This window comes from Nannobrachium achirus (genome assembly GCF_963921795.1).
Source record: "Nannobrachium achirus genome assembly, chromosome: 19".
In the NCBI taxonomy this organism is placed as follows: Eukaryota; Metazoa; Chordata; class Actinopteri; order Myctophiformes; family Myctophidae; genus Nannobrachium; species Nannobrachium achirus.
In genome coordinates, this window is record NC_137826.1 from 21,608,378 (window position 1) to 21,635,327 (window position 26,950).

The following is a 26,950-nucleotide window of genomic DNA, read 5'->3' on the forward strand; positions in this document are numbered from 1 at the left end:
CAATATATGGAGATCTCTGCACACACAGTACCGGTTGCAGAAAACTCTGATGTCAGACATCAGCTCCGCATTCGGGGATTCATTTTATGCCCATATCTGGAGAACGCGCGTGCCGGTGGGAAGAACGGTTCTCGAGATTCACATACATACATACATACATACATACACATTCACAGAGATTTTTTGTTGACTCCTGGCGTACGTGATGTCAGAGCCTTTTATGAAGTGATGTCACAATGAGTCAGCGATTGTGCCGATTTCCTCAGGAACAGCCTGATGTTAACAATCAGCTCCGCGTAAGGAGATTCCGAACGTTTCGCGCCGCTTCGGGAAAACCGCATGCCGAGTCGGGCCGAGGCCCGGCACTGCACTCCGCGCGGCGGCGGGGAACGCGCGTGCCGAATCTGAAGCCGGTGGGACGAACGGTTCTCGAGATACGCGGATTACAAACAAACAAACAGACAGACAGACAGAGATTTGTCGCATTTATAGATAGACTAGAAGCTGGGCCGCCCTTCGGGCGGCCCAGCGTCTAGTCGGCGACCTGGCCAACTCGGGAACGATGTAAATAGAGAATGAATGCCCCGCCCTTTAATGCAAACCCCATTATACCTGTTGTCATAGGACCCGTTTTGACCATCTGTTTGCCTGTGTCCATTTATGCCCATATATGGAGATATCTGTATCTGTCTGTCTGTCGGCGTCCATTTTATGTCCATATATGGAGATCACTGCAGATATAGTTCTGGGTCCATTTTATGCCCATATGCCCATATATGGAGATATCTGTCTATTTGCGTCCATTTTATGCCTGCCCCACCCTTTAATGCAAACCCCAATATACCTGTTGTCATAGGACCCGTTTTGACCATCTGTTAGCCTTTGTCCCCACCCTTTAATGCAAACCCCAATATACCTGTTGTCATAGGACCCGTTTGGACCATCTGTTTGCCTTCTGTTAGCCTTTGTCCCCACCCTTTAATGCAAACCCCAATATACCTGTTGTCATAGGACCCGTTTTGACCATCTGTTTGCCATTGTCCCCTTATGCCCATATATGGAGATCTCTGCACACACAGTACCGGTTGCGGAAAACTCTGATCTCAGACATCAGCTCCGCATTCGGGGATTCATTTTATGCCCATACCCCTTATGCCCATATATGGAGATCTCTGCACACACAGTACTGGTTGCGGAAAACTCTGATGTCAGACATCAGTTCCCCATATATGGAGATATCTGTATCTGTCTGTCTGTCGGCGTCCATTTTATGTCCATATATGGAGATCACTGCAGATATAGTTCTGGGTCCATTTTATGCCCATATGCCCATATATGGAGATATCTGTCTATTTGTGTCCATTTTATGCCCATATATGGAGATCTCTGTATCTGTCCGTCTGTGTCCCTTTATGCCCGTATATGGAGATATCTGTTTATCTGCGTCCATTTTATGCCCATATATGAGATCTCTGTCGCTTTTTGTTTGTTTCTTCTTTAAGCAGAATACACAGCCTGCTTAAATCTGCATCATTCAAGTCATCCTCCCAGTCCCACGCTTTGTCGCTTGTCTTATGTTTGTTTTTGTCTCTTTTATTTTATTTTTTGGAGCGGACCCCATGAATGCCCCATCCTTTAATGCAAACCCCAATATACCTGTTGTCATAGGACCCGTTTTGACCATCTGTTAGCCTTTGTCCCCACCCTTTAATGCAAACCCCAATATACCTGTTGTCATAGGACCCGTTTTGACCATCTGTTTGCCTTTGTACCCTTATGCCCATATATGGAGATCTCTGCACACACAGTACCGGTTGCGGAAAACTCTGATGTCAGACATCAGCTGCGCATTCGGTGATTCATTTTATGCCTATATCTGGAGAAAGCGTGTGCCGATGGGAAGAACGGTTCTCGAGATTCACATACATACATACACATTCACAGAGATTTTTTGTTGACTCATGTGGCGTACGTGATTTTATGCCTGCCCCACCCTTTAATGCAAACCCCAATATACCTGTTGTCATAGGACCCGTTTTGACCATCTGTTAGCCTTTGTCCCCACCCTTTAATGCAAACCCCAATATACCTGTTGTCATAGGACCCGTTTGGACCATCTGTTTGCCTTCTGTTAGCCTTTGTCCCTACCCTTTAATGCAAACCCCAATATACCTGTTGTCATAGGACCCATTTTGACCATCTGTTTGCCATTGTCTCCTTATGCCCACAGTACTGGTTGCGGAAAACTCTGATGTCAGACATCAGTTCCGCATACGGGCATTCATTTTATGCCCATATATGGAGAACGTGGGAAGAATGGTTTAGAGATACTCGGATTACATACATACATACACATTCACAGAGATTTTTTGTTGACTCATGTGGCGTACGTGATGTCAGAGCCTTTTATGAAGTGATGTCACAATGAGTCAGCGCTTCCTCCGGAACAGCCTGATGTCAACAATCAGCTCCGCATAAGGAGATTCCGAACGTTTCGCGCCGGTTTCGGAAAACCGCGAGTCGGGTCGGGTCGAGGCCCGGCACTGCACTCCGCGCGGCGGCGGGGAACGCGTGTGCCGAATCTGAAGCCGGTGGGACGAACGGTTCTCGAGATACGCGGATTACAAACAAACAAACAGACAGACAGACAGAGATTTGTCGCATTTATAGATAGATAAGATTCTCCATAATCTCTCAGGATTCAGAGCTCAGACATGATGCTTGCTGGAGCTCTCCAAGGTGCTAAATACTACTGTCTTGACAGGCTTAAGCCCAGAGGAATCCATGGTTTTATTTGATGTCACAATGGTAGTCTTTAAAAGACAAGAATGCGGCCGGTAGACAAAGTGGCACTTTGGCTACCAGCCGCATTCTTGTTGCATTCTTGTCTTTTAAAGACTACCATTGAGATTATTTGGCCGTTGGCCAGCACCAATACAAGGACTTGGTGTGTGTAGCTTTCTCATGCACAGTGTTTATTATGATGTCACAACACGTCTTAGACAATAGTTGCGTTTCCATAAACGAAATTCAAATAAACTTTCATTATCCGCAAAAACTTTTATCCACTTGGAGGAGGTGGATTTTGAGGCTTTTTTGAATAAATTAAATGCGCATTAGTGAATGGAAGCGGGTCAGCCAATAAATGTGAATAAATGATGACGCTCTGGTCCATTTTATTAGCATTAGCCCACAAAACAAACCGTCTGAACTCCGTGTGTACATTCCTCCCGTTTTCACAACGTGCCAGCTCAGCTACAGACTGTTGTGCAAAGACAACCTCCGACAGAACTTAAAACGAAGATTTGTTCAAGCTAAACTTATAACAAACTGTCTCAGTATCACATTCAGTCTCTGTTTATGTGTTGTTTGTTTGTGTCGCTCCTCTGCAACCTGTCGTTTCCCAAGGACCCTAAGCACAACGGTGGGGGCAAGGAGGTAGGGAGCGCTACACTAATTCGAATGACACCCGCAAAAGGAAACAGGCTAAATTCGCTTTGTCTTAATGCGCATTTCTGATAATTTGCTTCCTATTTTCGAATAGGTTTATAGAAACATGACTAATGTTGGACTGACATCACTTTAAACAAAACAAACCAGGCATTCTCGCTACATTAATTATCCTACTAACAGCTCTCTTCTCATTAAGCTTATAACCTGGGCTTTTCAAATTGTGTGTGTGTGTGTGTGTGTGTGTGTGTGTGTGTGTGTGTGTGTGTGTGTGTGTGTGTGTGTGTGTGTGTGTGTGTGTGTGTGTGTGTGTGTGTGTGTGTGTGTGTGTGTGTGTGTTTTTGCAGATGTTGAAGGAGAAGATTCTGATCTGCTGTTTGTCTATCAAGGGTCTTCTGCAGCCTGGCTCAAAGTTTGAACCTCTCCCAGAGGTATTTCATCTGCGCATAGGTCATACTGTAGATGCCCCCACTCATGCCCTCTCACTTGCACGTACTACTGTATGCGCGCGCACACACACACACACACACACACACACACACACACACACACACACACACACACACACACACACTGTACTGCTTTAAATGCATTGCTGGACATACAATAGTCATAATACAATAAGTCAAATTTGCACTCAACGCTTTGATGGGTTGTATTTATTGCCTTATTAAACCATTGGATCTAATTATGTGTGTACTGTATGTGTCTGTGATTTCTAGGTGCCATTTGAGATCACTCTGGAGAACGTTTATGACCTTGAGCACTGTTTCAACCCAGAGGGCGGGGCCATAGTGGAAGGCTCCGCCCTAACAGAGTGGATACTCTCCGTCCTCACCGGTTCCTGAGCCCCTGATTGGGCAGAGGACTGGTCACTTGATCCAGATATGTTATTTATGGAAATTAGATTGTATTGTGCACTGGTTAATAAAATGTATTTTATTAAAATATATTTGAAAATATATATATTTTTTAACCTGAATTTTGCCCGAAAAACTGTTTGCCTGAAACATATTTTAGTGCACGGATAAACTATCAACAAAGAATGAATAAAACTTTAACAACAGACTGAAATACAATAATTTTTCCCTTTCAGTTTCTTGTACAATACTGAAACTGTTGGCTAGTTTTAAGGTATTTAACTGGTGCATTAAGATGTAGGAATGAAATGCTCAAACTCCCGTCTGCAACTACTGTCAACTCAAAAGGTACAAGGGACTACGATGGAAATGTCTGATGGAATGCTATCTGTCAATCTATCGATCCTATGGGACGAACCCTAACCACTGAGTGACCCCATGGCCTTTCCTGTAGCACCACCATGTCCTCTTTTTTTTTTTTCTAAATTTTTATCCCACGATTTTTGTAACCCATTTTTTCACCCGGTGCCAATTGCCTAAGCTGTGATCCTGGGCTCTACTCTCCCTCTGCCAACCTGGGGAGGGCCCCGAACTGAGCTCATGCTTCCTTCAATGCATGAGGAGTGAGCAGGCCGCTTCTTATCACCTGACAGGGGGAGCTTCCCCGGTTGGACGTAGCGCGTGGAAGGAACACGTTATTCCAACCAGTTCCATTCCCCTCCATCAGGCGCCCCGGCTGGCCAGGGGGAGGCTTTATAGAGACCAGGATTACTGCATGTTTTTGTGAGGGTATCTACCCTAGGAGACACGGGGAGAACATGCAAACTCCACACAGAAAGGCCCTTTTGCCAACCCCACCTAGGGTGTGGGCACTGATGACGCGGAGGAGGGAACACGCCGCCAGCGCCCACAGTGTCCCCCGGCGGGAATCGAACCCAGGACCTTCTAGCTGTGAGGCGACGGCACTACTGACTGCGCCACCGTGCCCCCCACCATGTCTTCTTGTTAATTTTGTTAAATGCACTTGCAACTTTTTAATTATGGTATTTTACGGTGTGCATGGTGTGCACTTGTTGCATGACATAACCGAATTATGTATCAATCCTGTTATTTGAGCATGAAATAGGTAATATACATTTCCGCAGCATGGGGCCCCTTTGCCTCAGGGCTCCAAGCTAAAACTGCATGTAGAACTCTCAAAAACCTGTTTGATGCTCATTGTCACATGACTCCCAAGATCATGTGTAGCCTAATTTGGTGGGGGTTAGGGTTTCAACAAACAGTGATATTTGTTGCATTTCGTTGGCCCCCGGCCCTATGGGTCTAAGTGATTTATATTCCCTCTGACTGGCCTGGGAACGTCTCGGTATACTCCCAGAGGGAGTGGAGGAAGTTGCACAGGATAAGGAAATCTGGAAGTCTCAGTTGGAACTGTTACCCCCGCGACCCGATTCCGGATAAGCGGTTGAAGATGGATGGATGGATGGATGGTTTAGGGTAGGCCTACTCTATAAGGGTGTAACGATACATTTAATAGCGATACAATACGTATCGCGATACATGGTTGACGATACGATATATGGACAATATTGGTTAATTCATGTCGATATGATACGATTCGATTCAATGATTTAAAATCAATATAGTAACTACTTAGCAATGTAATTAAATCTGTGTGAAACATGTAAATAGTGCAGGTTTTTTAAGGGAAAATGTATTATTATGATAAATAACTAAACACTGTGATTCTCTTGCAAATTCATGGACATTATATTTCAACACACATGGACAAACCCACACCTTGACATGAACACAGAGATTACACACATTTATCGATAGATCATGAGTAGCTATATGAAATGAAATGTAAAAGTAATTATATCCCTCTTTTTCATTTTTCGTGTGGTTGCCCTAAAAGGTTTGGCGTGCTATTCCTAGATAGAGATCTAAGTGATGATCCAGTCATCTCCATGTATGGCTACTAAGGGTTTGATCAGGTCAGTGTCGTGATCTTCTTATATGGAGATCCAGGTGATGATAGTCAGCTCCATATATGGAGATATGGAGAGAGAGACACACACACACACACAATTACAAATTTTACTTTTCCCAAATATGGAGATAGACCATATGAGACTGACACAGTATCCATATGGGCATTCCAAGATATGGGCTTAATATTGATGACATCATGGATTTCCATATGGTCATTAAAGGGACAATTAAGAACTGACACAGAAATCTCCATATATGGCCATTAATGTAATAAGTAAGACGGAAGGAAGTGTGACTTGCGTCACGGTAACCACACTTGCAATTTCCCATAATTGCATCTTTATAGTTCTAAAATAACGTAAATCAAATATTTAAGGTGTTTTAAATTTTTGAGGGCAATTTGTATTATTATTAGCCAGGGATCCTTTTAAGGGCTAATATTTCTACAATTGCTACAAATTGAGGATGGAAAGCAAATCATTTTTGGAACTAAGAAGTTCAATGGTAAATGTAGGTCTGATAATGATGTAGGCCTACCATGCATGTTCAAATTAACATTGAGGTAGCCTGGTTAATAAACCAGACTGCACAACACCACCCCCTGTTGGTAGTGGTGGTGTTGTGTAGTCTGGCCCTTCACATTAATAAACCAGACTGCACAACACCACCCCCTGTTGCCCAACATTTTTATTCCTTTGTTGTAGATTACTTTCCATGTATCTGGAATACATGAAATGTGTGAAATATCAAAGCCATATTCTAGCAAGGTTATTCCCACACTTTCTGTGATAGGCCTATAGTATAGAATATTTAGAAATATTTGTATATATAGCTATATTAAAATATTAATACATATTTACTATGAGTTATAATAGGCCTATGGCTATGTATGACATACGTCTATTTTCAAAAGATTTTATACATTTGATACATTTGAAGACTTGTGTAACGGGACATTCTGCATAATGAGTAGCCTACTTTCTACTTTTGGTACCTACATTTTGATACCAATACTTTTGTACTTTTTGTACATTTTTAATTCCGGACTTTTACTTACATACATATTATGTCTTACCTGACTTTCGCCAGATGGTGGCAGCATGGTAAAGCAGAGCGTTATGCAGGCATACGCAATGCTGCAAACCATCTGGCGAAAGTCAGGTTATATTATGTCTACATTGCAGTAAAGTTTGACTACGTTTTCCACCACTGCGAGCGACACCGTCGTACTACGGAGATACAGAGGAGGCTCATAACTCTTATTGTGAAGGCTGAGGATTCGCTCAGTGCAGTGTGGAAGTGCCAAAGCTCCTTTAGATTACTCTTATTGTGAAGGCAGAGGATTCTCAGTGCAGTGGAAGTGCTCGTAGCCAGGAGTAACGGGGCCGCCGCGGCTCAAAGCACTCGATTGTGTTCGTTTGTTGACGTTTTGTTCAAACACAGAAGAGAGCAAAGAGAGACGACCCGAGGTCCGACCGATGTCCCGGTGGCCCTCATGAAACTGCATGCACGAGAGAACCGGCGTTTGTGGTGGGGTTAGTGCCACAGAAAGGATGATCGCATCGCTGTCTAAAGGGAGTTTGTTGGAGGATGTGCTTCACAGCGGCTTTAACGAGGTAGTAGCGATAACGTGTATTACTACTACTGTGTGCTAACGTTATTACAGTAGTACACAGCGAATGACTCTCTCATCTGACGTTATATTGGCTTTCTGAGCCATTTATTTACAGTAGACAGCTTAACGTGTTTCTTTATTTTCCTACACGTTTTTGGGGGGTTTAATTACAGCCAATGCCGTTAAAAAATGTATTTGGCTGATACTTATGATCAGAAGCAATATTTGAGTAAGTGACAGTGTCCCACTCCCACATTTACTTTTTCTGATAACCAACCAAGTAAAACAAAAATACAACACAGCAAAAAAGAAATAGTAGGCTCTACAATTTAAAAAAATACCTTTCCTTTTTTTGTATTTGTATTTTTTTTTTGTATTTTTTTATTTATTATCATGGTCTGTATTTTTAATCAACCCTGACAATGGCCAGTCACGTGACCCCCGGTGAGGGCGGGGCTGAACCGTGTGAAGCGGACGGATGGGAAGTCTTAATTTGGATCAGTATGGGCTGTAGCAGAACAATGGACTGACCAAACAAACCCCCTGCCGTTTACCAACCAGCATGACAGTAACCAGCATAACCTCAGACAGAGACTGGTGCCATGCACTCCTCTGTGCCCGGCCCCCTCCCTTTGCTAACCCTAATCCCTTTTCAGAAAATGTCTACCCATGCAAATTAATGCTTTGAGCATTATGTCATCTGTGTATGTTTGTTGTGCATGTGCTTTGCTTGTTGCGACCGTAGGTCGCACTTACTACAGAAAGCTCCACCAGGTGTCCGTGCGTCAGTCAGTCAGTCCGTCCGTCACACGTCAGACGTCACACTTTTGCCCTGCTCATATCTCCGCAACCGTTGCCCCGATCCATGCCAGATTTTGCACACACACTCCTTACCTGCCAAACTACAACCTCCAAGGACCCCCGGAGTTCCAGGGACCCGACCCCCAGGTGTAAAAAAAATACCAAATGTGCAAAAATGACCAAATGACCACCCCCACGGGGCTGCTCACGGGGAATTCCCGGGGACCACCCACTCCTGCTACTCCAGAATGGATGCAAAAGTGGTGGCGCCCCCAGTGGAGGACCCCCTCCACTGCAGCTCACATAAAATGCCCTAACTCGGAGCGTCCGGGAGAGCCGGGGCCGGTACCTATTCGTCCGCCAAGGCAACGCGGAGACCCCACCCCTCATTTCTCACATGGCCCTCTTCTAGCGAGACCTACGGTCGCTTATCTCCCGATTAGGGAGTCTTACTGGTACTCTTATTATGAGGATGGGGACTGAGAGATGACTTGTTGGTCCTCACATTGAGAGGGTCTACGTTTAATGTTAGGTAGAAAGGGATATAGACCTATTACATTTACATTTAGGGTTAGGGGCTAAGGATAATTGATGGTCAACTGAAATCAACGGACGGTCACACACCCACATACCTGTGTGTCTAGTGTCTACTGCTGGATTTCTCAAAGTGGGTGCTTTGTCACCCTAGGGTGACCAGAGGTGTTGCAGAATATTTAGATAATATGTGGAATTCATCAATATAACTTCAGTTCAACCACGTACCACTCATACCCTCTATAGTTACACTGTTTCTTTTCTATCTTCAACAATTACACGATCTACAAGCTCACGTTGTGAAAAGGTTATTTACATGGGTGACCTGAGTCAAAAGAGAACCACTGGTCTACAGCAATGGTGCCCAAACCTTTCAGGTCGAGGCCCAAAAGAGAAATTTGACCTTTGCCCAGAAACCTAAACTAGTGAAAACAGCAGACCTACAAGCTCATAACAGCGTAGCTTCGCGCTGCGTTATGAGCTTGTAGATCAGCTATTTTCACTACTTCATAAACATGGCATTTCTAATTTATGAAATTTTATGTATTATTTATTCATGAAATGATTTACAAAATGCCTTTGAAAAGTATTTTGTACTTATGAAAAAAATCTTCATTCACTCGCGAGTCACACCCCATAAAAAATGGTCCGACCGCTACCCACACTGTTTGGGAAGCAGTGGTCTAACAGTATGTGTGTGTGCTGTTGAATCCTTACAGCAGCAGCTGGCGGCCTACGTCTCCTGGGTAAACGCTCAGCTGAGGAGGAAGCCAGGACTGAAGCCTGTCTCTGACCTCAGACGTGACCTACAGGATGGAGTGGTGCTCACACAACTCATTGAGATAGTGGGTTAGTAGCACGCACGCACGCACGCACGCACGCACGCACGCACGCACGCACGCACGCACGCACGCACGCACGCACGCACGCACGCACGCACGCACGCACGCACGCACGCACGCACGCACGCACGCACGCACACACACACACACACACACACACACACACACACACACACACACACACACACACACACACACACCTGTAAGGATTATGCTGTGTAGTACAAGGGTCTTCAACAGGGGGTCCAAAAATGGCAGATCTACAAACTCACAAAGTGTGAGCTTGTAGATCGGCTATTTTCGGCAAAGAGCTTTTAATCCAGTATCTGACTTAAAGTCCTGTTCGCAATTTGGTGTTAGGGGAGTTTCTCACCTGAACTGAGTCAGTGGGTCCCTAGACATGAATAATCACAGAGGTGCTCGTCCGCCATAGTGCCAGGAATGGCGCAATGGCCAAATCAAATATGGCCACCAATCGCCTATGATGAAAATCTAACTTTTCTGTTTCTGGGTGTATATGCACGTGTAATACCTCCATTTGGACTAATTGGGGTGTGAGGAATTCATTTCTGATATTGTTTTGACCATTTTGGGCGATTTGGACCTCAAAAGGTCATGGTCAAGGTCATTTTGCTATTCCGAAGACCGTGGGCCATAACTTGGCCATTGTTAGGAGTAAAAACAGGTGCAGTAGGTCTAAATCAACTAATGCTGACATGTATAATTCATTTCTGACATTGTTTTGACCATTAAGGATCATCTTGTCTTTGAAATATCAATGTCAATGCCATTTTTCAAAAACGATTTTGTTCATTACTTGCACTTTTATAGTATTTTGTGTAAGTTTGTTACTATTTTATAGTAAGTTTGTTTTGTTTATAACAAAAGACATACTAATGAGAAATACAACAAGTAAGCATCCACATTTAACTTTAAATTGGGGTTTAAAATGGGTGTTTAAATGAGCAAATAAGACTATTTACGAATAAAAGTGACAAATAAAATTACACAACAAAATCACACACACAATTAAATAACAATTTCCCTCAAAGTGCACCATATTGGGATTGTGTGCATGCAAGTTAGTATGAGGTGTTTTTACAGGATTGATTTGGCATTGTTCCATGGCAAAATATGATGCACAGAACTCCATCAGTGTCGAGTGTCTTGCTTCAGACATGGCAGGAGTGTACTAAAGTCAAAGTGCTCCTTCCATCCATCAGAGCTTGACATTGACTTTTTGAGGCAGTTGTCCTTTGGACAAGTATATTTCCCATTCACTTGTCCGGAGACAAAAGTCACTTGTCCGGATAAAAATGTCATACATTGAAATAATAACAAAAGGACGGCTAATGACCCCCCTTGCTCCCTCCACTCCATAGTATGGGCACTTGTCCCGGACAACAGGACAAGCCTTTATGTCATGCCCTGTTCCATGTTCCATTGGTTCTAGTCTTTCCTCAGGTTCCTTGGCTGTTCAAGCAGGTGGCAAGAAATGCGCTAGAAAGGTGCCTTGTTGGTCTCAGCAGTTGTACTTCTCTGCTACCAATACTCTGTCTTGTTCTGTCAAGGTCTTTGCCTCTCCAAAGTTTGTTAGACATTGTACTCGGTCAGAAGCCATAACTACATGTTTAATCCTCACCTGGCCCATGCAGTCATCTCCTGTCTCCAAGGCATATGTGCCTTGATCACTGTCTTGGCTAGTGGTGCTCCAAGATGAGACTGCTTGATGCAGTGCAAGTGAGTCTCACCAGTGCCATACTGCTGCCAGATCTCCTTCATCCCCAGTGCTTGGAAATATGGGGTGTAGTATAGCAGTAATGTGAAGGAGACAACAACTCTCTGGGGTCCGCTCATAGTTCCGACATCCCATTATTCTGACCATTAGGTTAGTGAAGGTTAGGGATAGGCTTAGTTATAATGGAGGCTGTACATGCACCAGGTGTCAGCCTCCTTAATCCTATTCAAGATGTCTGGGATCTCTTCTCCACTAGCGACATCATCAACAGAGACAACAGAGCTGATAATGGTAAATGGACTGCATTTACAGTATATAGTGCTCTTCTCCAAAGCGCTGTACAATGTATTTCACATTCATCTATTAACACACACATTCACACATACATTCACACCAAGAAACCATGCAAGGTGCTCATCGGGAGCAGTTAGGGGTTCAGTGTCTTGCTTAAGCACACTTCGACAAATAAGCAGGAGGAGACATAAATCGACCCTGGAACCTTCAGATTCCAAGGCAGCCGTTCTACCTACATCGCCACAAGCTTGAATGGCCACCATATTCCGAACACACAGCTGGAGAGCTGTTTGTTCACCTCAGACACCCAGAATGTGTAAAGTTGATGAGGGATGGGTGCGTCTATCGACTCTGTTATCTCTGATGATGATGAGTGGCTCCCTGCAAAAGGGGCTGGAGGTGAAGAGATCCCAAAGATTGAACTAGATTGAGGAGGCTGTCACCAAGCTGCTGGTACATGTGGAGTCAACTGGCCCTATTATAACTAAACCTACCCATAACCCTAACCTAATGGAGGGAATAATGGGTCGCCAGGATTATGAGTGGACCCCAGAGAGTTGTCGTAGTGATACTTCCAAGCACTGGGGATTAAGTAGATCTGGTAGCAGTATGGCACTAGGTGTGCAGCGGCACATGCTTCTACAGCATCAAGCAGTCTCTCATCTTGGAGCACCACTAGCCAAGACAGTGATCAGGGGACATATGCCTTGGAAACTGGAGCTGACTGCATGGGCCAGGTGGGGACTAAGCATGCAGCTATGGCTTCTGACCGAATACAATATCTAACAAACTTTGGAGAGGCAAAGACCTTGACAGAACAAGACAGCATTGGTAGCAGAGAAGTACAACTGCTGCCTGAGACCAACAAGGCACCTTTCTAGTGCATGTCTTGCCACCTGCTTGCAACAGCCAAGGAACCTGAGGAAAGACTAGAACCAATGGAACATGGACGGATGCAAGGAACACTTCGACTCTCGAGGATATGGCTGCCTTGCTGAATACATCCTGTAAAAACACATCATACTAACTTGGATGCACACAATCCCAATATGGTGCACTTTGGAAATTGTTATTTAATTTTGTGTGTGCTTTTGTTGTGTGATTTTATTTGTCACTTTTATTCGTAAATAGTAAACACCCATTTAAAACCCCCCTTTAAAGTTAAATGTGGATGTTTACTTGTTGTATTTCCCACTAGTATGTCTTTTGTTATAAACAAAACAAACTTACTATAAAATAGTAACAAACTTACAAAAAATACTATAAAAGTGCAAGTAATGAACAAAATCGTTTTTAGAAAATGGCATTGACATTGATATTTCAAAGACAAGATGATCCTTAATGGTCAAAACAATGTCAGAAATGAATTATACATGTCAGCATTAGTTGATTTAGACCTACTGCACCTGTTTTTACTCCTAACAATGGCCAAGTTATGGCCCACGGTCTTCGGAATAGCAAAATGACCTTGACCATGACCTTTTGAGGTCCAAATCGCCCAAAATGGTCAAAACAATATCAGAAATGAATTCCCCACACCACAATTAGTCCAAATAGAGGTATTACATGTGCATATACACCCAGAAACAGAAAAGTTGGATTTTCATCATAGCCGATGGCAGCCATATTTGATTTGGCCATTGCGCCATTCCTGGCACTATGGCGGACGAGCACCTCTGTGATTATTCATGTCTAGGGACCCACTGACTCAGTTCAGGTGAGAAACTCCCCTAACACCAAATTGCGAACAGGACTTTAAGTCAGATACTGTATTATTTAGGGTAGAGGGGAAAAAGAGCAGACTATGTACAGAGTGAAATGTCAAGTTTATTAAGTATTTACAGTTCAAGTGGTTAAATATCTGAAAACACAAATTGACATGAATCCAAAATACACTGATGATTGTGCTGTCAAACAATGAAACTATATGGCATCTCTTAAAAGATTTTGGGGGTCCCTGCTTCATCTCTCTCTCAACTAAGGGGTCCCTGGTGTAGTACACAAAGAATCAGAACCAGCGCTATTGTCACTTCACAGATTTACAGAAGTAGGCCTAAAAAAGTGGGTGAAATTCGTTTTCGTGCATAGTTCCCATTGTATTGTTATTTCCATAGAAATAAAGAAAGGGAAGAAGAATAAGAAGGGACAAAGGAGATCAATCAAAGACAAAACAGATTACCGTATCTATATATTTACACATACTACCTGAGATAAGATATAAGGTGCGTGAGCATAGCAGCAGATGTATACTGTGCGTGATATACTTGTTTAATTACTGTAAGTGCTAGAAAACACACCAAAAAAGACAAGAGTCAATGCATTTTTGAGGGATAAAAGTGCAAAATGTCAGCGCGTGCCGACCACATAATCCACACATGGTAGACAGACAACTAGACTGACACAGGTATAATCCGCACAGTGGGGATCGTTGAAATGAAAAAGTTGGAGAACAAGCTGCCTTCTTGCTATCTTACACACAACAATCATACATACAGTAAATGCACATGCAAAGACAAACTAACACACACACACACACACACACACACACCCACACACACACACACACACACACACACACACACACACACACACAGTCATTGCACGCTACACCATTTCACAATGCTTACAACACAGGAAGTTTGGTGGTTTTGGAGCCATGGTTTAGTTTTTCATTGTCACTCCAAAACCTGGGTAAAAACTGACAATGTATTTGCAGCCCAATGAAGTAATGCAGGGGCTGTTTGCAATGATATCATTGCCTTTCTGTACCAGTCAAATTGAAAGCAACTTATACCTGCGTTGTTGGCAAATATGAAATACTAAACAAAGAATCATTCAGAATATGTGATGTGATGTCTAAATTAGAACAGCAGAGTACCATGTTTTTTTCTTAGCACATGGGTTGAGCGCTAGAAGTACACAGAAATAAGGTTTTAGCATTAGACACGGTTGGTTTTCTGATTCTTTCAGATTTGAACCAAATGGACCCATAAGAGTCCATCTGGTTCCATTTGTACACCCTCAGAGTTACAGACCTGTAAGGGTCCATTTGGAACCCTGTCAAGGAACCCTGATGGTCCCCGGACCCCACTTTGAGAATAACTGAGTTAGTTAGTCAGTTTCTCCACTATTGTAAGCGTTCACCCTTGACTTGTAAGTTAATTTTGACTTGACAAACATGACAGGGCAGGAACCGATAACTTGATTAGAATAGTTAACTCAATCAGAATGCTATTGTTCTCAGATTGCAGCCATATGTCCCACAAATGATCTATCCCGCAGTCCTGGCGGATACATGTAATTCAGTAACACTATAAATGTACTCTAGGGACAATAAAATAAACAAAAACAGCTAAGAAACTAAATATTTAGACACACACACCTTGTGTGTAACAAAATCCTAATGTTTAGACCAGTGGTTCTCAACCTTTTTCAAGCCGTGTCCCCCCCATTTTTTTGCCTCTTTCTTATATCTGAGAATTTGGCCAATGTTTGACCGGTTTATATAGGATAATAGTTTGTTGATTACTTTTGATGTAGGAATGGTCTTTTTACTTTTTCTTTTTTTTAAAGGTATTAAACAGTGTCAAATAAAACCTGCAGGGTTTATCCGGATGCCACACGACACCCTAGTATAGTGCATGATGTGTATTTTCCACAAAAATAAAAGAGCTATCATTTGGTAGAACCTTTTTCCCCTGCATAATTTCTTAGCATGAAAGCCATACATATTTCCGTGGAAGCCATGGAAATATTTCTGAAATTGTAGACGAAAGTTTCAGATGTTTACAATCCTAGTTTATGCACCCATCCCCCTAGTATGACATACGTACAAAATACCCATGGTGTGATTATGGTCAATACAAAGCCCCATCCTCAAAAGAACAGAGAGAATGGTTCAGGAGGAGGTGCTGTTTTACAGACCCAGGATGCTCAAGCATTCTTTTGGCCTGTAGTAGTGACATCATGAACAACAATGACATAGACATTCTTTATTCAAATTAGGGCAGTGCTTTTCAAACAATGGCCTGAGTCCTAAATGTGGGGCATGGGAGGCTGTGAGAACGTGTGACAGTCACAGACATATTTTGCTGTAACAATAGCTAAATCTTCCATTACGTTATGTTACATTACACTTATGTTATAGATGGATAGATACTGTGCCTTTTATTGAGCTTGTGGGGGAATATCGCACAGAAGCAGCACAGCAGTTAAGAGTTTACAGGTACAGAGTAAGGAAAGTACAGTATTGTCATACAAAGGCAAGAAAAACAATAAGAAGCAACATCATTAGGGACTTTCTGCCCCCCCCCCCCAAAAAAAAAGAAAAATATATATATATTTTTAAATCATTTTCATAAATTAAAAACAAATTCAGATATTTTTCAAAATAATCCCATAAATAAATCCCCAAAATCTAAGAAAGTTTAAGAAGTATCAGTATCCTGATGCGACCCGTTGTGAGCTTATAGATCTGCTATTTTCATGGGGAGACATGACATTTTTCTTGGGTCTCTCGAGCTAAAAGGTTTGGGAACCACTGATCTATAGCATAGTTCAGAGAATCCCTTAAGTTGGATCAGATTGACAAAATGCAACCTAAGACAGACATTGTAAGACCTTTAATTTAAGCAAATTGTATCCCCCAACGTGTATAAATCCTCCCTCTGAAGCATTTATCGGGGGAATTTCCCCACGTTTTGAAAAATGAACTTCTGGCCCATGTGAGTTTTTCTAATTGTTGTAAATTTGGCCATTCCATGTCACTACTGAAATGTGTTAGTCCTTTTAAGTGGATAATTTAGTTGAGTAAATGCACATGTTTGAGAGAAACAAAAAGTTCTGCTGTCTGTTGCCTAGTAGAGCTTTGTTGCTCTGTTGCTCACTTGCCTGGTGCTGTTCCTCAGCAGTGCCAAGAGTTCGTAGATTTGTGTCGTCAGTCAGTGATGTCCCCACATTGAAGACACAGAGAGACAAGACAAGTTGCATTGACATTCCAGAATCACTGCATACGAATTACAACAGACGTGGGGTTCTTTCCTATTTCCTGAAGAGTCGCTGCAAGCCCTTGATTTCCTCTTGGCTGTGTTTCCTGGCCAGTGCTGGTCCTTGGCTCCAATCCAGCAATGTCCTTCCTTGCTCCTTGGATTTCTCAGTGTCTGCAAACTTAAAAGACTTATGATAACTTAATGGGAGAGGGGAAAACCCGGGGTTATGTACAATCAATCGTTTGCCACGGTTGCGAAAACAGTCATGTGGTTTTGCTTGCCCCGCTATGCGGTCCTCTGTTGCATTCCTCTCTGCTAATCATCCCCAGACAACAGCCATGTCAGTCAGGTCACCCAGGTAGCCCATGTGACCCTGATCTGATAAACTAGCTAAAGACCAAAAGGGAATTTGACTGTGACATTTAAATCTGCCTGTACTCAAATTGTGATTGGAATGTTAGAGACAATAAAGGTGCAGCTGTATAACTGTTCCTCAACCAGACAGTAGCTACTACTTTAGTAATTAAAGGTGCGTGGATGAATACACAGATTGACAAGACTTAGTGTTCTTCACTCTGACAGCTGGGGAGGTGTTGGAGGGCGTGTATTTGACTCCGAGGAGCAGAGAGGAGAGCAAGGAGAACGTGGAACGAGTGCTGCAGTTCATCTCCTCCAAACACATCCGCATGTCACACATCTCTGCAAGAGGTAAAAAAGGCCATGTCACACAATACTGTACACATCTCTGCAAGATGATAAAAACGCCTTCTTCCTCTTTTTCTCTCTCCTTCCTCTCATTCTTTCTCAATCTGTCTCCTCGATCTCTCTCTATCTCACACGCTCTCATTTTCTGTCACTTTCTCAATGAAGAATAATGGGTTTCTATTTGTTTCTGGCAGGTGGTAGCAGTGTAAAGGCTTTTTAAAACGCATGTAAATTATGCACCCACATCTTGATTATTATTAGAGTGAACTAGAAAACTGTTCCTTCGAAACAGTGTGGGCTCGCTTCCAACCCAAAACAATAATAGTAAAAGTGTCAAGTTCCCAGGCAATGCTCTCTTTCATTTTACTGACGTAAAATGGTAATGCAAATACAATGTAGACAAGCAGTGTTATTACATGAACTTAAAGGACCAGGTCACCTTTGGGACAACCAGATCTTATTTTATTGTTGTGTGGGACACGATCAACACAATGTTGAGTTATTTTTTGTGTTCAATCTGTGTTTTTAGATATTTTAGTATTTCAGTATGCTACAACTGGTCATATGATGCATTTTGCATCATATGATGCATGAGATGATGCAATATCATGCTACAAAGCATCATATGACCAGTTGTAGCATGCTGAAATACTAAAATATCTAAAAACAAAGATTGAACACAAGAAATTACTCAGGATTGTGTTGATCGTGTCCCACACAACAATAAAATAAGATCTGGTTGTCCCAGAGGTGACCTGGTCCTTTAACGGTATGGACAATTAAATCAAAATAAAATAAAATTAAAGCTGCAAGCAGCGATGACCGGGCCCTCGCAGCTCTACCCACGTCACAAGGGGCAGCGGTTACACTATTACACTTATTGCCCTTTTACACTTATTGCCCTATTACACTATTACACTATTACACTATTACAATTATTACACTATTACACTTATTACACTATTACACTATTACACTTATTGCCCTATTACACTATTACACTTATTACACTATTACACTTATTATACTATTACACTATTACACTATTACACTTATTACACTATTACACTTATTACACTATTACACTATTGCACTATTACACTTATTACACTATTACACTTATTGTGCTATTACACTATTACACTTATTACACTATTACACTATTACACGTATTGTGCTATTACATTATTACACTTATTACACTATTACACTATTACACTTATTGCACTATTACACTTATTGTGCTATTACACTATTACACTTATTGCCCTTTTACACTTATTGCCCTATTACACTATTACAATTATTACACTATTACACTTATTACACTATTACACTATTACACTTATTGCCCTATTACACTATTACACTTATTACACTATTACACTTATTACACTATTACACTATTACACTTATTACACTATTACACTTATTACACTTATTACACTATTGCACTATTACACTATTACACTATTACACTTATTACACTATTACACTATTACACTTATTGCGCTATTACACTAAAATCATAGTCGACTATACAAATCCTTAGTCGGGGACTGTGTGTGTGTGTGTGTGTGTGTGTGTGTGTGTGTGTGTGTGTGTGTGTGTGTGTGTGTGTGTGTGTGTGTGTCCCTCTTCTGTGTTGCCTAGAACTGGAGGATTGATTTTGGGGTTTGTATTGTAAAGTACAATGTGTGATGTCATCAAGTTGTAATTTGCAATACAAACCCCAAAATCAATCCTCCAGTTCTAGGCAACACAGAAGATGGGGAACTTTCTTTTTATTTCCACACAACTCCTCTAAGGTATATTAATGACATAGTTCAATATTGAAAATGGGTGGTCTTCCCCTTTAAGACGTCTCTGCCGAGACTTTCGCATTGTCACTGCAGGGCCGACTTATGTAAGGCTAAATCACCACAGAACAGCCAATGACAGCCAAGCCTTTAATCACAGCTGTGTCAATCAGTAGAGTGCAGAGGGACATTTATTTATAGTTTTAACTATAACTATAGTTTTATATATCACACAGCTTAGACATTTGGATCAAATCAGACAGCAGACCTGTGTGAACGCATTGATATAAATAGCATATCTGAAGTGTGAATATTGCAGCCACAGCGACTTAATATAAACATGGGTCCCTTTCCTCTGTCTCACTCTGCTAAACCCATTGGAAATGCATTGGGTGCTTAAAGTTAAACATTTTAATTTTTTTATAATTAAACTACAAAACATTTCAAAAAGAAAAATACACGCACACTTGTCCTCAGTAAGCTGAACACATAAAAATTTGAATGGTGTTGAAAGGTGTAAGCGTTTAGGAGATGAAGCGCGCCAAAGTTTTGAGGAGATACACATATAGATATAAATAAATAAACAAACTAGAAATTCTGTTCCTTCGAAACAGTGTGGGCTCGATTCCAACCCAACAAATAGGATACTTTAACTCATTCCCTGCCAGGCCCGATAGTCCCGAGATTATTCCAATGTCTTTCCCCCCCAGGCCCGATAGTCCCGAGAATTAAAAAAAAAAAAAAAATTTTTTTTTTTTTTTTTTTTAAATGTTGACCCCAAAAAATGGAGTAGGCATGATAGCAATCGCGAAATTTCATGTTTAACCCCCATAGCAACCCCATCTTTCAAGCATGGCAGCCATTTTGGCAGCCATCTTTGTTAAACATAGTGGCTGTTATCTCAGGAATGCCTGAACGGATTTCCATTCGGATTTTTTTGTTTGAAAGCTGTGAGCAAGGTGGACACACGTGGTGCATTATCTAGGCATGGGTGTGCATGATCCGTGCACTATGAATTACATGGAAGTCTATGGAGACGAATGGCAGGTGGGAGTACGGAGGTATGTTAAAATGGCGGTCAATGTGTTAAGGTACTGTAAGGTACAGTACCCTACAGTATTGTACTGTACCTTACTATAACTGTACTGCACCTTACTGTACTGTACTGTACTGTACTGTACTGTAACTTACTGTACTTTACTGTACTCTACTGTACTTTACCTTACTGTACTTTACTGTACTCTACTGTAACTTACTGTACTTTACTGTACTCTACTGTACCTTACTGTACTGTACTTTACTGTACTCTACTGTACCTTACTGTACTGTACTGTACCTTACTGTACTGTACTTAACTGTACTCTACTGTACCTTACTGTACTATACTGTACTGTACTCTACTATGCCGTACTGTAACTTACTGTACTGTACTCTACTGTACCTTACTATACTGTACTTTACTGTACTCTACTGTACCTTACTGTACTCTACTGTACTTTACTGTACTCTACTGTACCTTACTGTACTGTATTGTACTTTACTGTACTGTACTTTACTGTACACTACTGTATCTTGCTGTACCTTACTGTGCTGTACGTTACTGTACTTTACTGTACTTTACTGTACACTACTGTACTGTACTGTACCTTACAGTACTGTACTTTACTGTACTCTGCTGTACCTTACTGTACTTTACTGTACTCTACTGTAACTTACTGTACCTTACTGTACTGTACTTTACTCTACTCTACTGTACTGTACCTTACTGTACTTTACTGTACTCTACTGTACCTTACTGTACTGTACCTTACTGTACTGTACTTTACTGTACTCTACTGTACCTTACTGTACTATACTGTACTGTACTCTACTGTGCCGTACTGTACCTTACTGTACTGTACTCTACTGTACCTTACTATACTGTACTTTACTGTACTCTACTGTACTGTACTCTACTGTACCTTACTGTACTGTATTGTACTTTACTGTACCTTACTGTACTGTACTCTACTGTACCTTTCTGTACTGTACCTTTCTGTACCTTACTGTACTCTACTGAACCTTACTGTACTTTTACTGTACTCTACTGAACCTTACTGTACTGTACATATTCTATGTGTTCTAGATCTACATTTTTGATTCTGTGTTTGGGAACCAGCAACTGTCAAATGGACTCCAACTGTAGTGGAGTATATTGAGTGCATATACTGTAGGCTAACAATCCCAGATCACATCTGTCCTCCACTATGTCTATAACCAAGGCGTTCTTCTATGTGGCCACTCCAGACTGAGGAGTGGAGCATGGCTTTTATTGTGTTTGTGGATCTGACTTGGAAATGCATTGGTTTTGATATCTCCCTGACAACCAACAACAACCACTAATATGGCTGACTGTCCCTGCGGGCTCTAGGATATATGGATATGGGATTTACTGTACTGTACCTTACTGTACTGTACTTAACTGTACTCTACTGTACCTTACTGTACTATACTGTACTGTACTCTACTATGCCGTACTGTAACTTACTGTACTGTACTCTACTGTACCTTACTATACTGTACTTTACTGTACTCTACTGTACCTTACTGTACTCTACTGTACTTTACTGTACTCTACTGTACCTTACTGTACTGTATTGTACTTTACTGTACTGTACTTTACTGTACACTACTGTATCTTGCTGTACCTTACTGTGCTGTACGTTACTGTACTTTACTGTACTTTACTGTACACTACTGTACTGTACTGTACCTTACAGTACTGTACTTTACTGTACTCTGCTGTACCTTACTGTACTTTACTGTACTCTACTGTAACTTACTGTACCTTACTGTACTGTACTTTACTCTACTCTACTGTACTGTACCTTACTGTACTTTACTGTACTCTACTGTACCTTACTGTACTGTACCTTACTGTACTGTACTTTACTGTACTCTACTGTACCTTACTGTACTATACTGTACTGTACTCTACTGTGCCGTACTGTACCTTACTGTACTGTACTCTACTGTACCTTACTATACTGTACTTTACTGTACTCTACTGTACTGTACTCTACTGTACCTTACTGTACTGTATTGTACTTTACTGTACCTTACTGTACTGTACTCTACTGTACCTTTCTGTACTGTACCTTTCTGTACCTTACTGTACTCTACTGAACCTTACTGTACTTTTACTGTACTCTACTGAACCTTACTGTACTGTACATATTCTATGTGTTCTAGATCTACATTTTTGATTCTGTGTTTGGGAACCAGCAACTGTCAAATGGACTCCAACTGTAGTGGAGTATATTGAGTGCATATACTGTAGGCTAACAATCCCAGATCACATCTGTCCTCCACTATGTCTATAACCAAGGCGTTCTTCTATGTGGCCACTCCAGACTGAGGAGTGGAGCATGGCTTTTATTGTGTTTGTGGATCTGACTTGGAAATGCATTGGTTTTGATATCTCCCTGACAACCAACAACAACCACTAATATGGCTGACTGTCCCTGCGGGCTCTAGGATATATGGATATGGGATTTACATCCCATCGCCCGGACTTGATTCTTGATCACAGCTGTGTAATCAGTAGAGTGGAGAGGGACATTTATTTATAGTTTTAACTATAACTATAGTTTTATACATCACACAGCTTAGACATTTGGATCAAATCAGAGAGCAGACCTGTGTGAACGCAATGATATAGATAGCATATCTGAAGTGTGAACACTGCAGCCACAGCGCCTTAACATAAACATGGGTCTATTATCCTTCTCTCCACTCACTAAACCCATTGGAAATGCATTGGGTGCTTAAAGTTAAACATTTTTATTTTTTTATATTTATACTACAAAACATTTCAAAACCAAAAGTACAAGCACACGTGTCCTCAGTAAGCTGAACACATAAAAATTTGAATGGTGTTGAAAGGTGTAAGCGTTTAAGAGATGAAGCGCGCCAAAGTTTTGAGGATACTGACTAGTATAGTATAGAAATAAATAATGAAGATAACATACGTGTGCTCGCCTTCCAGGCGAGCCCACAATAAATAATGAAGATAACATACGTGTGCTCGCCTTCCAGGCGAGCCCACAATAAACGGCCTGTCGTTTACCACGGCAGACCAGAAACTAAGCCGCTCTCATGAGCCGCTCAACAACAGTCTTGCACAAGCTAGCAGAGCCACGTGACGTTCTCAGTGGTTGTCGTAAAAAAAAAACATCAGCAGTAGTTTTCCTTTCATCATGACATTTATCATTACAGGAAAACACCTGCACGGCTGCACCTATTGCATTGTCACTGTTGGGCAGAAAACATGTCTTAATATTTTGAACTTTTTATGTTTTTTTTCATAAATGAATAACCCTACATTGCCATGCAAAATGATTTTCCAGATTTGAACGCTTCGCGATGTGACGCATTGTGAGCTTGTAGATCTGCTATCTTTGCTCTTTTAAACAAAATAACTTGAAAATGAAAGTGGTCGCGTCTGTCTGTGGGGGATGAAAAGTATTAAAAAGAGCTTGTGACTAAATAACAACTGCAATGAACCATTAGAGGTTATTTTTTCCATTTCCGGAAAAGATTTGGACATTTTGAACATTTCCACCTTACAGCGATGAGAAGAAAAGCTGATTTGTCAAAAAAAAAAAAAAAAATCTCTTCAGTGAATTGAAATAAGACCAGATGAACTGTGAACTGTTAAAATAAAAATGCTGTTTAGAAAATTCTGTGATACCAATATGTATCATGTTTTGTTGTTACTGTGCAGACATAGTGGATGGTAACCTGAAAGCTGTGATGAGGATTATCCTGGCACTGGCCGCCCACTTTAAACCATCAGCCAATCACAGGACTTCCGCCGGGAGTGGGAGGAGCTCATCAAGGGGCACAACCAATCACAATCCTCACTCCACCGTTGCGTTGGTGCAGGGTGCAGCTGCTGCGTTGGTGACGGCACGACGCGACGCGGCACAACCCACACGCCATACACACCTACGCAGGTATACAAGCATGCATGCATTAATGCAAAACTACAGTTTTACTGTTTGAAACCAGTGTTAATCTTCGTCGACTACCAATGTCTCTCCTTAACACTCAGGACGCCACCATTCACTTGCGCTTTATTTTGAAGAGCCCCGGAAGCTCCGTGCGTGTGCACGTGGGTGTACACTGACGATCCAGGAAGGAGATCTGTTTGTTTACAAACGGTCGCGAAAACTAAAATCCTAACCGGGGCCGACCATCACGGCATAGTGTCGCCGTGAAGACAAGCTGATCTCGGCCTCCTCTGCGTTATTTGCACCTTATTTCGAGATAAAGCCGTTTTTATGTTTCAGTATAGAATAGGAGTCAATGGATAATGGCCGCTCTCGGTTGCTTCTGGCTGCGTTGCGTCATGACGTATGCAGTTTTTTCTTTCACCAGCACGCGTAGCAAGCGTCTGAGATGCGGGTTACCATGGAAACCTTATCTCGTCTGTGAACGTGTTTGGCTACCAAGAGCAGCCAAACTGTTAATGAATAAAATCTGTATAGTAGAGTATATTAACACTTGGGATATGATAGTTTTGTCATAACTAATGTAGATAAACTGTGTATCTTTCCTATTGTTTTTACCTGATTTTCGGTGGCGGCGTGCACGCCTTGTCTTTCACATGGAGAAGAAAAAATTAAGCCGCGGTGATGCGCGAGTGAGATACAGTCCATAGAAAATGGCTCCGTCTTGACCAAACAAGCAATGGTGGATAAACAAAGAGAGAAAAGGCCATTTTACTGAGCCCAGATAGAATGGATGTGGCATCCCATGTGTTAAAATAGGAGGGACTAGTGGAGAAGAGATCCTGTAGAACTAAGACAAGTCATTTTATTGTGTTGAGTGCAGGTGTCACTCCCCGAAAATAGCCGATTAACAAGCTCACATGTTGTGAGCAAGTAGATCTGACATTTGAGTATAAATCAGGCATTTCAACACCATCACGTCCGGCCAAAATACATTTTAGTCTAAAACTAGACTAAAACTAAAACTAAAACATGACTATGAATCTTATTCAAAAGACTTCCAATATTTGCTGTCAAAATCAACACTGTTTGAAACTGTAAAACATGATATATACCTAATTTACAACATAAATCTTAGCCCTTCCCTGACCCCTGCTGGGGAAACATACACACTGCAACAGCCAGCAAAAAGAAAACTGGTCATCTACAGTATCTATGAATTAGCCATGTGTGTGTCTGTGTTTATGCCACTTAGCCAATCAGAGAGGGGCAAAGGGTGGTGTCCCCATGATTGGTCAAGCTTCACATGACATCATATACCTTACTATAAAGAAAACTTCAAGAACCCCCATAACTGTGAGAATGCACATATGGAACCAAATGGACCAAGGATTTGGAGGGTTTGGATACATTTGTCATGCCTCCCACGACACAGCCCTGGGTAGGCAACCCAGCCTGGGGGAGATCTGTGCTCCAAGGAGTTCATAACAAAACTTTTTTTTCCCCATTTCGGATCATTTACAAAGTCTTAAATGTAACTTAACAGGGAAACATTTTGACTTTCTATCGATGTGTGTTTTGCTGATGATTTGCTGTGTCTTCCCTGCAGTGGATGGAGGGTGGATGAAGAAGGCAGTGTGTGCGTGCGTGCACTGGTTGAACAGTACGAGAAAGGCCCTCCGGAGGAGCCGGACAGCACTCAGCCAAGCAGGTAACCCTCCACACACTCTCTCCAGGAAAGTAACTACTGTACGTACGTTAAAATAATATTGTACTTTTTACTCCACTACAATTTGAAAACTTTAGTTACTAGTTACTTTGTATATTTTGATTATTTTTACAAAACATACATTAACCACTTTAGCCCTATTTAAACTTTAGATTTAGATTTCTTATACATTTTACACATATGATAACTTTGATACTTTAAGTATATTTTGATGCCAATGCTTTTGTACTTTTAAGTACATTTTGGTTATCGGACATTTACTTGTAACAAAGTGTTTCTACATTGCAGTATTGATAGTTTTACTTACAGTTACGTCCAGTTCCACCACTGCCACTTTGTCACTTGACCCTGTTGACATGTACCGCTCCACAATTCATTTATTATTATATACTGTAAGTAGGTGTTGTATAGCACGGCACTGATTTGTGTGTATGTGTGTGCGTGTATTTATTTCTGTTCATCGTTCCCTGCCTGAGGGAGCATGTGACCCCTCAGCGACCCAAATCACACGTGTGTGTGAGTGTGTGCGTGTGTGTACGCGCGCGCACACGCATGTGCCTGCAGCAGTTGACATGTTTGATCATCAGACTTCAGAGAAGTATGTTA

At 41.7% G+C, this 26,950-nt stretch overlaps 2 protein-coding genes across 2 annotated transcripts in view; both read left to right on the plus strand.

The window, feature by feature from the left end:
* cfap54 (cilia and flagella associated 54) overlaps positions 1–4,298 on the plus strand; it is a gene marked incomplete at both ends in the record, with an annotated part of 54,902 nt that extends 50,604 nt beyond the window's left edge. The window contains one exon of the mRNA XM_080749317.1: positions 4,173–4,298. Coding sequence (XP_080605443.1) covers positions 4,173–4,298 — 126 coding nt within the window. The remainder of the gene's footprint in view (positions 1–4,172) is intronic.
* Positions 4,299–7,829: 3,531 nt separating this feature from the next.
* Positions 7,830–26,950, plus strand: part of LOC308304236 (dixin-like) — a 35,393-nt gene continuing 16,272 nt past the window's right edge. The window contains exons 1-5 of the mRNA XM_080748801.1: positions 7,830–7,921; positions 9,975–10,104; positions 17,700–17,825; positions 24,387–24,618; positions 26,225–26,326. Coding sequence (XP_080604927.1) covers positions 7,859–7,921; positions 9,975–10,104; positions 17,700–17,825; positions 24,387–24,618; positions 26,225–26,326 — 653 coding nt within the window. The 5' untranslated portion in view covers positions 7,830–7,858. The remainder of the gene's footprint in view (positions 7,922–9,974; positions 10,105–17,699; positions 17,826–24,386; positions 24,619–26,224; positions 26,327–26,950) is intronic.